The 14688-nt window shown below is 44.1% G+C and overlaps 1 protein-coding gene across 5 annotated transcripts in view; it reads left to right on the top strand.

Moving 5' to 3' along the window:
* Positions 1 to 14688, top strand: part of KLHL29 (kelch like family member 29) — a 395224-nt gene that overhangs the window by 344990 nt on the left and 35546 nt on the right. For all 5 annotated transcript variants that reach the window (XM_027690064.1, XM_027690065.1, XM_027690066.1 and 2 more), the window contains 2 exons: positions 11132 to 11330; positions 13928 to 14110. In XM_027690064.1, coding sequence (XP_027545865.1) covers positions 11132 to 11330; positions 13928 to 14110 — 382 coding nt within the window. The remainder of the gene's footprint in view (positions 1 to 11131; positions 11331 to 13927; positions 14111 to 14688) is intronic.

Here is a 14688-nt window from a genome sequence, read left to right as displayed (position 1 = left end):
TATTTCCTTCTGTGCCTTGCTGAAGCAATGTTGGGAATTTGGTTTTTTAAGTGGTGTTTTTTCTTGCTGTCACCACCACTATCCCCTCTTCCCTTCATGTTGCAGTTCAGTTGGTTTTCTGTGGTTTTTTATTCCCAAGTTTCCTTCCCCTCTGTCCAGGTTCTGCAGTGCTTTTGTAGTTTATGATGGCAGTTTTATTTGCTTCTCCAAATTTCTCTGTGGTGCTTTAGTTTCATGCATTCATTTACAAGGGCTTTTAATTTTTAATTTGTATTTATCCAGATATAAGGGTCTTGAATAAATTAGTATAAAAGATACCAAGCAGATAATTATTTTCCTGCCCAATCCTGCCACTAAACTAGTATATTTAGATAGTAGCTCTCACTTTTCTTAGTACTCTGCACACTCCTTGATCTATTATAAAGCTCTTAGTTAAATAGGTTCTTATTTTCTAAAAGTAAGAGCTCACACTTACCATGAAAAGTACCATCTTTACAATAATGACTTTTACATTTTCGGAGCCCAGGAACAAATAGCTTCCATAGTGGATAGAAAGGAAGATAAACCTAAATAACCTTATTTCTGATAAAGATGATGGTGAGTGAAAATCTGTGCTTGGTGTGCAGCAAGGCCCACCATGCCAGGAAGTGCCCACGCTCCTATGAGATGCACAGTCTGCTGAGAGCTCTGCAAGGCTGGGTAACTGTGGTAATACTGAACATGGGATGGACCTTCTTGCAGGAGCCGTGCATGGATATTTTTATTTTATTCCCAGTTTGGAGATAGATTCTATGAGCTGTCTTTAAACTCTTTGGGATGGAGGACACCAGGACTGTTGGGAGGGTTGATGAATGAATTGCATCATGAATTGCACCATGAATTGCAGCAATGCGAAGATATCACTCCAGCTCTACTGTGCTCCTCAGGTCACCAGTCTGGCAGTGCTGGCAGTTAAATCCTTCAGAGTATGGATTTCCAGGGACTCCACTTTCTTTGTTTCTCCCCATTTCCCTTTACCTTGACAGGCAAGGCTCTATGTCACATTTTTATTTTCAATAGTTCCAATGGCAGGTGACTAAAATGACTCTTTGGCAGCTTCTTCCAAGTTCTGCATTGGTGATTCTCCCAAAGGTGGAGGTGTGGCACAAACAGGGAAAGGTCTGTGCTCTTCATCTCACCTGCACGTCCATCTTCCCTGGCAAAGCCTGGCAGGGGCTTGCTCAGCAGAGACATCCCCACAGAGGAGCTTCTCTCTGACTCAGCACCCTCTGCCCCAGGGCAGCTGCAGCCCTCCAGAACTCCTTGTGCTGTAATGACTTTGTGTCACTCTGCAGTGCAGGCTGACGCCTGGGGACAGTAAATCTCACCACTCATGTTCCCCCTCACCGAAGCCTCATGCCGTGATCTTACAACAACTTATCCTTCACTGCCTCCCCTCCTGTCCGATCCCCTGCTGAAAGCCTCTGGGAAGGAGATTTTCAGCAGAGCCTCCCGTTCTCCTGGAAAGGCGTTGACTTTGCTGTCTACCTGCTCTTCTCTGCCTTTCTAAAAGCTTTTCTTCAGGTGTCTTAATTGTTTCTGCTTTTGTTAATTCTTTCCCCACTAGGCTGGAGGGCAGTGACAGGGAAGGAACCGGGATTTTTTTGCAATGCAAGTTGAAAAGCTGCTCCCTGACTGATGTTTAATTGTGCACATTGTGCTGTACGAACAGTGCTTATTCAAGCGTGCTGTGGCATTACGAAAGAGCACCTGAGCCTTGTTATAAAGAGAGAATAGCAGTGCTTTAAGGGTTACTGATCCTCTGCATAATACAAAGAGGCAGTTCAGAGAGTGAAGGGTTAAGCCAGGACTTGGTAAATAGCTATTCCCCCAGTGCATTTGAGCAGTTCCCTGGCTCATATGGTAACGTTTATGGAGCTGTTCTAGTGCTGGTGGTAGTGCAGTTGTGTAAAACGGGTCTGACCAAAAGAAGCAGCCTGTGATGTGAGGTCAGAACTAGTTGGTAATTTCCTGTACCAGTGAACACAGAGCTCTGGTTGTAGGAGTCCTCCTGATTGCTGTCACTGAGTGGAAAGCCTGCAGCTGACTGACACATCTGGGAAAGCTGAATCTACTCTTTTTTTTCCATTTATTTCTCTTTCTGACTGATGGACAAGATTGTAGGGTTTATCCTAACAGTTTATCCCTTTGATAAGCTTATTACAACTCCAGCAAACTCATGCAAAAAATATATTGCATAATGGAGGCTTTACTGTCTGAAACCAGTGTGGTCTGAGCCGCCCAAACAAGGAAAGATTTCTGCCAGGCCCCACACAGTCTTCACCTGAGCACATCCCCCTGCTCTCTGTATGCCCTTGGGCAGGTTGTTTCACCTTTTTACCCCCATTTCTTACACTATAAGCTGGAGGGATGTGATGCCTCCCATGAGGGCTGCTGGGAGGATCCAGTGGATAATGAACCATATTGTCCACAGGTACTGATGGCTGCCAGAGCTCTGCAGAGCTGCAGTCATGCCCAGTGTCTGTGGAGGATGGGAAAGGTGTGAAGTTGCTGGATGTATAGCAATTTGCTGCCTGTCCAAAGCACGGACATACCAAAGCTCATTGGAAACTTTCCCACCTTCTGCTCCAAGTCCAAAGTTGTATCTGTTTTCTCTGATATAAAAAACATAGCAAATAGTTATTAATCATAGAAAGCCTGAGAAAACAAGACTCCCCATTGCATGTAGCTTCCCTCTCACCCTGAGGAGGGACAAGAAATGAGGAGAGGGCAAACATTTCAACAAGTTGCCCAGAGTAGCTGTAGGAGAGAGACAGGTACTGCAGCAATGAGTGACGCACAAGAGGCTCAGCTGAATGGCAGTCACCTTTTATTGCACTCTGCAAGGATATAATCATGTGCCCTTTTTCCTAACCCTATTTAAAATCATGGTGTCCAGTAGCAAAATGAAATGTCTCCACCATAAAGGCATTAACAAGCTTTCTATGAACTTGTGTCCTCAGAGGCAGATTTATCTAAATGGCATCTTCATGGTGCCTGAGAATCAGAGATGCATAGACAAATTTGAGGTAATTTAGAGAAGAGCAACACAAATGATTAAAAGACTGAAGGAACTGATGTGAGAAAAAAAAAGATTAAAAGATGTGAATATGCATGACTTGGCCTAATGACAGCTAAAGAGGGATAAATGTCTACAAGTGTTTGAAGCCCCAAGGAGAGGAGCTGCCTGGAAGGATGCAAGGGTTGTAACAACAGTAAGGACCACTGGGATGAATTTGAGACTTGGCAAATTAGTCTAACAATGAGCAAACACAAAGCCCACCTGTAAGCCCTGTATCTGTCAGTGAGGGTAAGGAAAAGTGGTGGAGAGAAGGAGAAGAGGATTTATGTCAAAAATGCTACAAATGCCCATGAGCTATATTTTGGCAGTGACAGAGAGTGGCAGTTCGAAGGCAAGATGCTACAGAGGAAAAAGGGTTGGTAACCGTGAAAGAGCAGATGGGAGATCCCCTATTTCTCAGGCACATTTTAAAGACCCTCCAAAGTTATGTAGAAGAGCAGCCTGCTTCAAGAAAATGGAAAATCTGACAGGTAGCTGACAACTCCAGCTCTACTCTGTGATGACAAGGAGGTAATGAGAGAAGCTGATACGCAATATCAGCATGTACAAATTATTTAGTTCATCATAATAAGAAATTAATTGATCGATCAGTGTACTTAAAGGCATTAAGTTTCTGGAAGGAGTGTTGGAATAAATATGAAAAAGGATGCTTCCAAGGGAGCCTAAGTGAATTAGGCACTAACACTCTCTAACAGCTCAATTAGGCTTCTTTGAAAAGCCCACACTATTCTGGTGCTTTGAAATCCATTTGTGGGAAGAGCAGACAAATTCAGAAAGATGCCATAATGAAAGTACAAGAAGCTTCAATTTCCCTGAAAGTGAAAAACGCAAGGGATGAGCAGTAACCCCTGTGATTTCCCAGGGATGGGCGGCTCAAAGAACTCCGATTTAAATGAAGCTTTTGCAGACGCACTCAGCTCCTGTACGGGCTTACAGAGGGAAAAGAAAAGGCAGCAGCAGGAATGGAATCAGTGCAGGAACGTGCCCTTAGCTATGTATTGGAGGAAAAGCTGCATTAAATAAAAAAGAGGATGCAGGTGAGGTTAGCAGTTCCTGAAATTCCCTCCTGACTAAACTTTTAAGGTTTTTTTTAAGGGATACCCTTGACAGAAAATCTACCAAATTATTTCTCTGAAGTTTTAATTGGTTTGAGGAGCTCCCTTGTCTCCCAGTCTGCTCAGTCTCTTTATTTGTGGCTTTTCCAACATGTTTTCCTGTTTTTTACAAAATCTTTCTCTGCTGTTGCTGAAGCAACGGCCTCACAAAGACCCACATCTGCAAGCAGCTCCTCACACGTGCTCCCTTGCTTTTGCCTGTTGCTGCACATGGCCCTAGTGCTCAAGACCAACCTCCAGAAACACAACCATTTTATATCATAGGCAAGAAGCGTTTTGGAGAGTTACTGCACATGGATTTTGTGGCAGTGTGTTGTGGGGATGGAGGTATCAGGAGTTTACTTGGTTTTGTGAAGCACATGAGAAGCTTTAGCCATTTGGTTGGTGGCAGAGTGCTTTTAGGATGCATCTGTGTGCTAACAGGTGTTTGAGTAGATGACTGCCCATAAACAAAAGAAACATCACTCACCTCTAGTGCCCTTTGGGGGAGCTTTGAGGGGTTATTTCATAGACTTTAGTCAGCAAGCTAGAGAATGCATGGCAAGAGTGAGGGTTTTTTAATCCTTAGTATCAGGCAAATTCCAAGTATGATGGATCAGTGATTTATCTTCCTGTGTATTTAAAAACCTCTCATCGTATTGCTGCTGCAAACCGTTCGGAGAAGGGGATGGGCGCTGATGACATTACAGTGTTTAGTCAGCTGTGCTGCCATAAACATGTCACGTTGAAACCTGATTTCAGCAAGACAGTGGGACTGCTCTTTCCTTCTTGCTAGGCATGAGATTTATGCACGTGGCATCCTGCCACCAAGCCACCAGCTGAACCCAGTGCCTGCGAACCAGATTTTCTGCCACATGTTTATCTCATGATATTATGAGGCTGTCGGCTGACAGGCTACCAAGCCTTTGGGTTTAATCTGGAGGCAGCATTGCAATTCCAAGTCAATACTCCAAGCATATCAGAAAGCTTAGTTGGGCTTGGATATGACCTTGGGTGTAGGAATGTGCTGGAGGTTACTGGAAACACAATGTGTCTTTCTAATACCCAGGGGTTAGATGTATCAAAGTACCCCCATTACCAAGTAGCAGGGCAGTGTCAGGAAAATCTAGCCAAAAAAGGCATATTTGTGAGAATGGCAAAGCAGTGCACCAACAGCTTTGGTTTCCCCAAACCTCAGCTGATTAGAGCATGGTGCTAATAACGCCAAGGTCATGGGTTTGATCCCTGTGCAGACCATTCACTTAGGAGGTGGACTCAATGATCCTTGTTGGTCTCTTCCAACAGAGTATTCTGTTCCCTGTTGGGCTTACACTTGCAAGTTTGGAGCCAGCAATATTTTGAATATCAGGTTGGGTAACCTGCAGAGGAAGCCTGGGCTGGGCTGAAGATGGTTGTGGGGAGGGACCACTCATGTCACCACTTCAGTGTGTCGGCGTGTGTGGCCACCACCTCACAGCTCCCTGGGCAGTTCATTTCCTGGCTGCAGGGTGGGCGTCAAAGACTCACATCTGCCATTTGGAGGGTGGTTTTTAATTAATGTGTGCTGCACTCACTTGAAAGAGTTTAATGCAGTGGGAACTGGTTCTGCTTCAGATCTGTCCCTGGTGGCTTCCTTCATCTAAGGATGTTCTTGCTTCAGCCCTAACACTGGTATGGTGCCTGACGTGGGTCAAGTCTGAACCAAGGGTTTATATAAGATGACATAAATCTCCTTCAAGGCTCTCAGATGAATCAAATATGTTCCTACTTCATAATGTTTTTTAAAACTCTTGCAATAAAGAGCAGTTTATTGGAGCAAAACCCTATCGTAATTTGGGTAATCTACCTTCTGTATTTATATTTCTAGCTGAAGCCTGTTTCTTTAGAAGCAGATAGCACAAAAGGGTCCTTTGTAAGGAGAATGGTAAACTAGAGAGACAGATGAGTTATAAGGCATAAGGGAAACATTATTTTAACCTCTTTGGGCATTACTTCAAAAATGTTAAAAATCTGGAGAGCTTTCCAGTAGAGAATTTAAGGCGCAGGAAATATGACTCTGTAGCAGTAAACATACTTCTTGTAAAAACTATTTGTATATTGTTGTGGCCCAAGTCTATGCAGGAACACAATGAGAGTCCTTCTGGAGAATACTTGTGAGGATTTTACTGGATTAGAGTATAAAACACTCTAAGAGAATAAAAGATTATTTTTAATGTGATAGTGAAGTGGGTTTTTTAACTGAGACTGTGAAGATACCAGAACAAAGCCCACTTGCAAGCAAGCATTCATAATACTGATGTAATCAGTAGGAGAAGAAATGCCATAAAAAGTTTAGCAAAGTAAATGTCTTCACTCAAACTACCAGTGAGGAATAAAAAAAAGGCATTAGAGTGTTTTGTAATCTCATTTGCTAAAGCGCTGGCCTGCCTACTGAGATGGGAGTAATTTATGTATTATTGGGGAAAGGCTTGAAAGGGTCAGCTTCAAGGTATAGCTAATCGTGTTGGTCATATATTCCTCTGAGTCAGTGCTGACCCAATGCTAACACTTAGGCTTCCTCATGATATGATCACAACCTTCTGAGCACAGTACCTAGGACAAATGGAGACAAAAATTCCCGTCAGAGGCGGGAATTATTAACCCTCCAATTTGGAGTGGCTGCTGGTTGTAAACATCTCGATGTGGCATGGTCTGAGGCATGTCCTGAGGAACACACTCCCTGTCTCAGGAGCTGATGGCCCAGAAGGGCACATTGATATCCTCTGTTTCCCCTGGTGTGTGATGGATCCTTTCAGCTCAGATTGCTCTGAGGAGGACTGTGTTGTGTTGACTAAATCTCTATTAATTATAACAGGAGTTCACGTATGTCTGGCTGACAAGTAAATACTTGCTTGTATGAACCCATTTAGGTGTCTGAATCTAGAGCTGAATCTCTCCCCCAAAAATGTTTAGGTAATTGCGTAAAGATAAGATCTCCTAAGATTTTTTCCTCCTTGTTTTTTATGAAACACACTTGTGATTGCAGGCTGGTGGAAGATCTTGCTTTCTGTTCAGCCACTGCAATCAGTATCAGTGAAACGTGCCTTGAAGCAGGCCAGATATTATCTCTTAGAAGTCTCTGCTCTACTGTGTCTGCAGTGACTGTCCACAAAGACTTTGCTTATGTGGCAGTAGTGCCCTGACTCCTGCAGACTCACCCCAGAGATGCACGTGGTATCCAGCAGCATCACCACTCAACAGGGGGTTTATGGACCAGAGCAGCTGCCTTCACCCAACAGGAGCTGTGCTGAGGTTCATGTCACCTGAAAAAAGAGTCCTGACAGCATTCAAACACTTTCTAGCATTTCAAACAATAAACTCATTAGATTTTTGCATAATGGTACCCATTCTCAAGGAGCTGAGCCATGGTCTCTCATGTTTATGAGCTGATAACTCGTAACTGTAGTCCGGAAGGGGCATTAATATTCTCTACTTCATGCTGGCATGTGATGCAGGCTGTAGAGCAGTCGTGAGTGGTTTCCAACAAAGACCTGAGAAGTATTTCTACTTGTCCAGACAGCACCTGCAGCCGAGCAGGGAGAAGAAAACATTCTGGGGGTTACAGGCACAAACTACAACTCCAGGGACCCAAGTTTCCTGTCTGCTGAATTTGGCAATTTGCCCCACGCAGGTATTCTGCTGCTTTAATAATAACTGGTAACGTCAGTAGGTGCAGTAGATATTTCATAGCTGTATAAGGAACAACGGAAGGACAAGAGAGAATGGAGAGCAAATAACAGATGGTAAGGAGGTTGAAATGCTTTATGGTGCTTATTCCAATCTTAAATGAAAAGGATAATAGTAACAGGATATTTAGTACAATCATAGCTAACGGAGCTAGGAAGCCTTCATAAGGGAGAATCCGAAAGAAAAAGGCAGCTGATTGCCTAAATCACTTGAATATTCTTAAATCAGTGAGGCTAAATGAAATTCACCCTTGACTATAGTGCTTAAAAGAGCTGTGCAAAAAGACAGTGCTTTATAAAAGCGTCTCTTGTCTTCTGGAGACGCTGTGATGGTTCATACTCCTCAAATCCCTTGGTGAAAAACACTGCAATTCTATGTACCCTCAATGCTCTCAGCGCCAAGCCCGAGTCGTGACTGCGTGTGGTCGTGCACACACACACACACAGCGCCAGCTTTTTGTAGCTGCTTGAGCAAAGGAAAGAATAAGAGTGAAAAGTGACATCGGTTTTGATATGTGACATCAACTTTCAAGCTGATGAAAGGGAGCAACATGTTCTAATTATTATTCCCCTTCAAAATAAGCCACGAGCTCAGACAAAAGAGGAGAGAAAGGAGGGGGGGAATCCAGGAGAGAAACAGAATCACATTTTCTCACTTATCTAATTAAAGCAAGGTGGGTGAGCAAGAGGGAGAGCTTACTGTGCTCAGGCAGCAGTGATGCCCCATTTATTCAGGGAAGGGTGGGAAATGGAGGTGGTAACTCCGCTGGGCCCATTGGAATTGTCCCATCTCTCTCGGAGAGGAGCTGTTTTCCCAATGCTAATTCACACTCCACTTCAGGACATGGTGGTGCCTGCTGAACCCCATGTCCTAATTTAGTGGCACAACCATCGGCGCTGGTGTTTTGTATTGATTTGTGTTGTGTCTGCTTCCAGTGCAGACCAACCTCAGGAGTGTCAGGGACAGCTCCAGCATGTCCCACCACACCAAGGGAAGGTGCTGGCTCTTTTATACACTCCATGTATTTTCAAACTCTATTTAAACTGCCCTTTAGTGACTCATACTACTTCCTGAGCAGCCTGTAGTGGGAATTAACCTCCCCTATGGGGTTGTCTTGCTCATCCCTGGTTGTACCCTCTCTCCGCATTATTCCCCTGTCCCGACGTCACGTTTCATCTTGGCTTCAATGTAAGGTTAAACGCCCCCAACCTTCTTAAAAAAAGCACTTCTTGAAGTCAGAGCTTTGCCACCCACTGCCATATGTCCACTGCTCCCTCTCCTACATGGTACCGTTTAATGACATTAAGATATCTGCAGCCAAGTGCCTGACATTTGTGACTCCAGGGAAGGAGCAGCCGTTGTATCTCCTAGAAAGCACCTCAGAAATTGATTCAGCAAGGGAAAAGAGAGGAGTGTCTTCTTTTACAGTTCGAGGTTGATGAAATGATCTCAAGCCCTACTTGGCCCTGTGCCACACTGGAGTTAATATCGAGGAGTCGCGAACTTACTACTCACAGGCGTGGTTTTTTTCCAGATGAGAAGCACTGTCATTTTACTGCTCCTTTTGCATCACCAAACAACATTTTTATCCCAAACAACTGCAGAGTGACCAGGCATCAACTCTTCAGGCCGTACCTAAAATTACCAGCCCCTGTATTGAGGGGAGCTGATAAACAGGGGACTGAGAGTCAGCCTGAGACCTTGGTCATCTTCCTAGTCCCACAGCCCCATAGGCAGGTGTGGGGCTCAGCTCCCCACAGGTCACTGCATCTTTGCTTTGACTGAGCTTGCACCAGGCTGATGTGACTCTCCGGCAGGAGAGCAGTGTGAATTGGGAGTAGAAATCCTTTTTTTTCCTTCTAAATTAAGCCTACTTCTTCAGTTTGGCTGGGGAAAGGTGAAGCCCTGAAAGTGGTCATGGGTGTCACTGCATCCTCCACCTGATGGCCAGCCCATTATCTGGTTCAGTCCATACCAGCGCCTTCCCATCTCACTGTGCCCTTGCTCCATTCCCATCCCTGCTCTTGCTCCTGCTCCTGCTCCTGTTCCTGCTGTGACTTGGCTCTCACATGCTGCAGGGACAGGCATACTGCTGAAAAAGAAAGTGAGAGCCAAGTAGTTTCTGGAAGACCAGAGGCATCTGCAGGCCAACAGATGCTGCTGGCGCCCAGTGTTTCTTGGGACCAGTCTCATGGACCTCAGGAATATTTATTCGCATCCTGGCCTCAATCCCAGTTGGGATCTTTGGATGCATCCACTGTATGAATATTTATTACAACAGATGATTATCTTTTCTTGCTGCGCACCCTCTAGTTTGCATCCTGTTTGTGTGCCTTGCTTCTCCATGTTTTCCCATTGCTCTGCTTTTCACTGTGTTGTCGTGATGGGTTGTGATACACCCAAATATATAAAAAGAATAATCTGGGAATGGACTCCTGGTTTTTTGATTGCAGTTTTCTCTCTTGGGGTTTTGCTCTCCTTTAAACAGTGTTTGGTGACAGACAGCTTCATTTGCTCAGGTGTCCTTTACCCTCTGAGGTTTAATGTATTTGTTTAGAAGATTAAACTTACTGTCAGTATTTTTATAGCACCCTCTGGAGTCAGACTTCCACAAAACCTAGAGCTACATGATTTGCTTCACCAACAAATAAAGCCTATTAATTAAAAGATTTTTAGCAAATTGGTTGATATTATTTAATTGTTGAAATCCATCCTGGTTAATGACTTTTGTCTCACATTTATAGTGCCAGAAAAGAGTTGTTTTGAGGCTTTATTACAGTGCAACAACCACACTCACATTTCAAAGTTAATTCAGATAACTGGAATGCCTACTCCATGCTGGCAGTGCACAAGGTGTTACATTCAGCCTGAGTTCAGAATGAGCTTTTATTTCCAAAAATCCCTCCATACAGTGCTGTATAACACTTTTTATACTTGGCAACAAAAGTTGCCACCTTTTGAAGATTATTTTCAGTCTCTGGGACCAAACCCAGCCTGGGCTGGGAAGCACTGAGGGCTCTGTTGTCTCTGTCTCACCTGGTCATTAGGCAGGGCTTGTGTGCAGCATTTATGGCAAGTGTCTTTCCAGACTGGATGACAGGGGATGGTTTACAGGGAAGGGGGTGGAAATGCCAAGTGGCTGAACTCTGACATGAAGGCTGCAGTGTGTCATTATTTTTCCCCCTCACAGTACGCTGCGGAGCTGCTGGCAGTGGTGCGCCTCCCCTTCATCCATCCCAGCTATCTGCTGAACGTTGTTGACAATGAGGAGTTGATAAAGTCCTCAGAGGCTTGCCGGGATCTGGTGAACGAAGCCAAGCGTTATCACATGCTGCCGCACGCCCGACAAGAGATGCAGACGCCGAGGACCCGGCCCAGGCTTTCTGCAGGTAAAGCAAATCTTCCTTCAACATCACCAGCTCCCTGGTCCAGTGTTTCCTGAACATGGCCAGGACATGCCCTTGGATGGGGGACAGATCTTGGCTTCTTTTCTTGTCTCATTCTCAGGATCTGGTGATATTTGAAGCTCAGTTTTCCATTTCTACTTTCCTCAAGCATTTAGAAAGCCTCTCCCAGTGGGTGGACATGGGTGTTTAGATGTATACTCCTGAAATAGGATTTAAAAGGAGCCTAATTTTTAGGAATGATTGTCTTTGGCAGAGACATAACATTCCCCTGCTGTCCTGAAAGTGAGCCCCTTGCCCTCTGTGCATCAGTTTCTCCAGCTGCAAAAATAGTCTAATAATTTGCTTCTTTGCCATTGAGCCTCTTGTGGGGAGGATCTGACTAATATTCATCAAACAGCTTCACTTTCACAGCCCTTTGTAAATATAATATTTTTACATGGTGAAGCTCACAGTACCAGTTCAGGTTGTTTAGTGCCTCCAAAACAAATGGATCACACATGACATATTCCCTTTTAAAAATCCAGCAGCTATGGAGATCTGAATCTTTTTAAGAAGTTTCTCATATGAATTTTCCTTTTTGGAAAAATGCATGGAAAAAACCTAAGTGCCCAACTTGCCAGCCCAGCCCACATTGTGGTGATGAGAGAAATAGCCTAAATATTTGTTTAACAGAAGGTGCAAATACCATGTAGGAAAACTGCATCCAAGAAGGGGTCAGATGAAACAGGTGAATTGTTTTAACATGCTGCCTGTACTTCTGCCTCCCATAAGTGCAATCACAAAGCCAGACAAAACTTTCTGTCACTGCCACTAATGCTAATGTGGCACGGAGATGGCATATCAAACCACAGCATTTGCAGCTTCGGGAGGCTGCCTCATCAAGGCACCTTTCACAAGGACGAAGTGTAGAGGACTTTCAATAACAATCTACCCTAAAAAGTCTTTCATTGAAGACGACTAATGGTGTGATGTTTGAAGGGATTTTTGAAAAGTGCTTATTTTATGTATATAAAATTGTAGGTGTAATGTGATCCATTTCCAGAAGCTTGTTGATGAGGGAAAAGTGATTCTCTCAGGGTAAGAGAGGGTGATTATAGTTTTTTAGGTCAGAGTCTAATTATATAGAATCATGTTATTTTGCATATCAACGGCATTCATGGAGGCACAAAGGATCTCTAAACACCCTTTGTGGACTCACTGCAGCATGTCACATGCCCTCTTGAGGTCATTGATTATAATCAAGTTATGTCTTGCACAGGTGATTAGATTTTCTGGTATGGCGCAAAAATAATGATCTCTTGTTACCGAGAAATATTTATTTAAAACTGTACAGCACTTTATCTTAATAACTTCTAAGAGAGTAACCTTGCTTGAATGACACAAATATATTTTTTGAAAATGCTAATGAGGAGTGACGATAATCCATTACTCTGCAGACGCATTCCTCTCCGCTGCAGCTCCTCATCTCTCTTGCTGGCAATCTCACTTCTGCCCCGCACCTGTGCACACTTGTCTCTGGGCTGGGCACTGTAACACATCACAGCAATTGCTCCAGCCACAAGACAAGCTCTCGAAATGATGATTCCTTCCAGCTTGTGGCCTCAGGGTCCTGCTTCTGAGCCTACCTCTCCTGGAAAAAAATTTCACAAGGGCTCATAATTTCTGCAGGAAGGTTTTTAACACTTCTGCTAAATGCTAAGTCCAAACTATCTCCAGCACTTAATTCTTGGATGGAGCAAGAAAACATCCCAGGATTAAACTGTGACCCATCTCTGTGGGGATGAGTCTAGAAAAGTGTCTGGAGTAACACAGAGATCAGATATGACTCGACTCTGGCTGTGAAGTGGAAATAAAACCTTTGAGATGTGGAGTGCAAAAGTTTTGCATTTGGCTAGCTGGACACCCTGCATCTTATGGGCTTGGGGGAGCTGTTCAAGCACAGATAAAGCTCAGTTAATTACTGTATTAGGGCAGGGGCTATCTACATCACATTTCCGAGCACCTGGTAGATTATGACCATGATCCATGGCTTGAGCACATCTTCTCTGTGTCTGGAAAATCTTTCTCCAGGTAAAGCAAAAAAACCAAAAAACGGCCCACCAGAAAATTATATGTTAATAGAGCACATGCTGTGAAAATATCAGAATGAAGATGCATCACCATACCCTAAACCTTCTCCAGATATTAGCTTTTTTTTTTCTTCAGGCCAAAGTCCAAACATTTCCTGGATACTGGTCAGTGGAAGATGAATTTGCAGGTCTCACTCAAATACTGTTGAAGTGAATGGATATCTTTACATGGAACTGCCTATTTATTTCTTCCCCATCAAGCTTTGCCCAGATGGCATTCTTCCTCCCTACTTCTTCCAAGAGTGTTCATAGTGTTGTTCCTCACCCACTGCTCCCCCTACACACACATTCCTGTTTTTTCTCACCCTTCTTGGATTGATTGCAGACTCTAAAACAGATTTATATATGATACATTAAAATTACACTGACTGATTAATATTTCTGATAGGTTCCTGCCTGTTTGAGAGATGCCACTTTTTTATAATACTATTTTTCTTGCTTGAATCCCAGGTGTAGCTGAGGTAATAGTCTTAGTTGGGGGTCGCCAGATGATTGGCATGAATCAACGAGCTTTAACAGCAGTGACTTGCTTAAATCCTCAAAACAACAAGTGGTACCCATTGGCCAGCCTGCCCTTCTATGATCGAGAGTTTTTCAGTGTGGTCAGCGCTGGGGATAACATCTATCTCTCAGGTAAGCAGCAGATTTCATAGAAACACAAAATCACAAAACGGTTTGGGTTGGAAGAGACCTTTAAAGGTCATCTAGTTCCATCTCCCCTACCATGGGCAGGGACATCTTCTGGTATATCAGGTTGCTCGAAGTCCCATCCAACCTGGCCTTGGACACTTCCTGGGATGGATTACCCTCAGCTTCTCTGGGCAACTTGTGCCAGTGCCTCACCACCCTCATCATAAGAAATTTCTTCCTTATGTCCAATGTAAATCTACCCTCTTTCAGTTTAAAACTCTTACTGCTGGTCCTGTCACGAGAGGTCTTGGTAAAAAGCCTCTTGCCATCTTTCATGTAAGCCCCCTTTAAGTATTGAAAGGCTGAAATAAGGTCACCCTGGAGCCTTCTCTTCTCCAGGCTGAACAATCTCAACTGTCTCAGCCTGTCTGCATAGCAGAGGTGCTCCAGCCCTCTGACCACTTTCATGCCCCATCTCAGGACTCACTCCAACAGGTCCATGTCTTTCGTGTGCTGTGGACCCTGGAGCTGAACACTGTACTCAAGGTGGGGTCTCACGAGAGCAGAGTAGAGGGGGAGAA

This window comes from Neopelma chrysocephalum, unplaced genomic scaffold (assembly GCF_003984885.1).
Source record: "Neopelma chrysocephalum unplaced genomic scaffold, ASM398488v2 Primary Assembly neopelma1_80, whole genome shotgun sequence".
NCBI lineage: Eukaryota > Metazoa > Chordata > Aves > Passeriformes > Pipridae > Neopelma > Neopelma chrysocephalum.
This window is presented reverse-complemented; position numbering and strand designations above follow the sequence as displayed.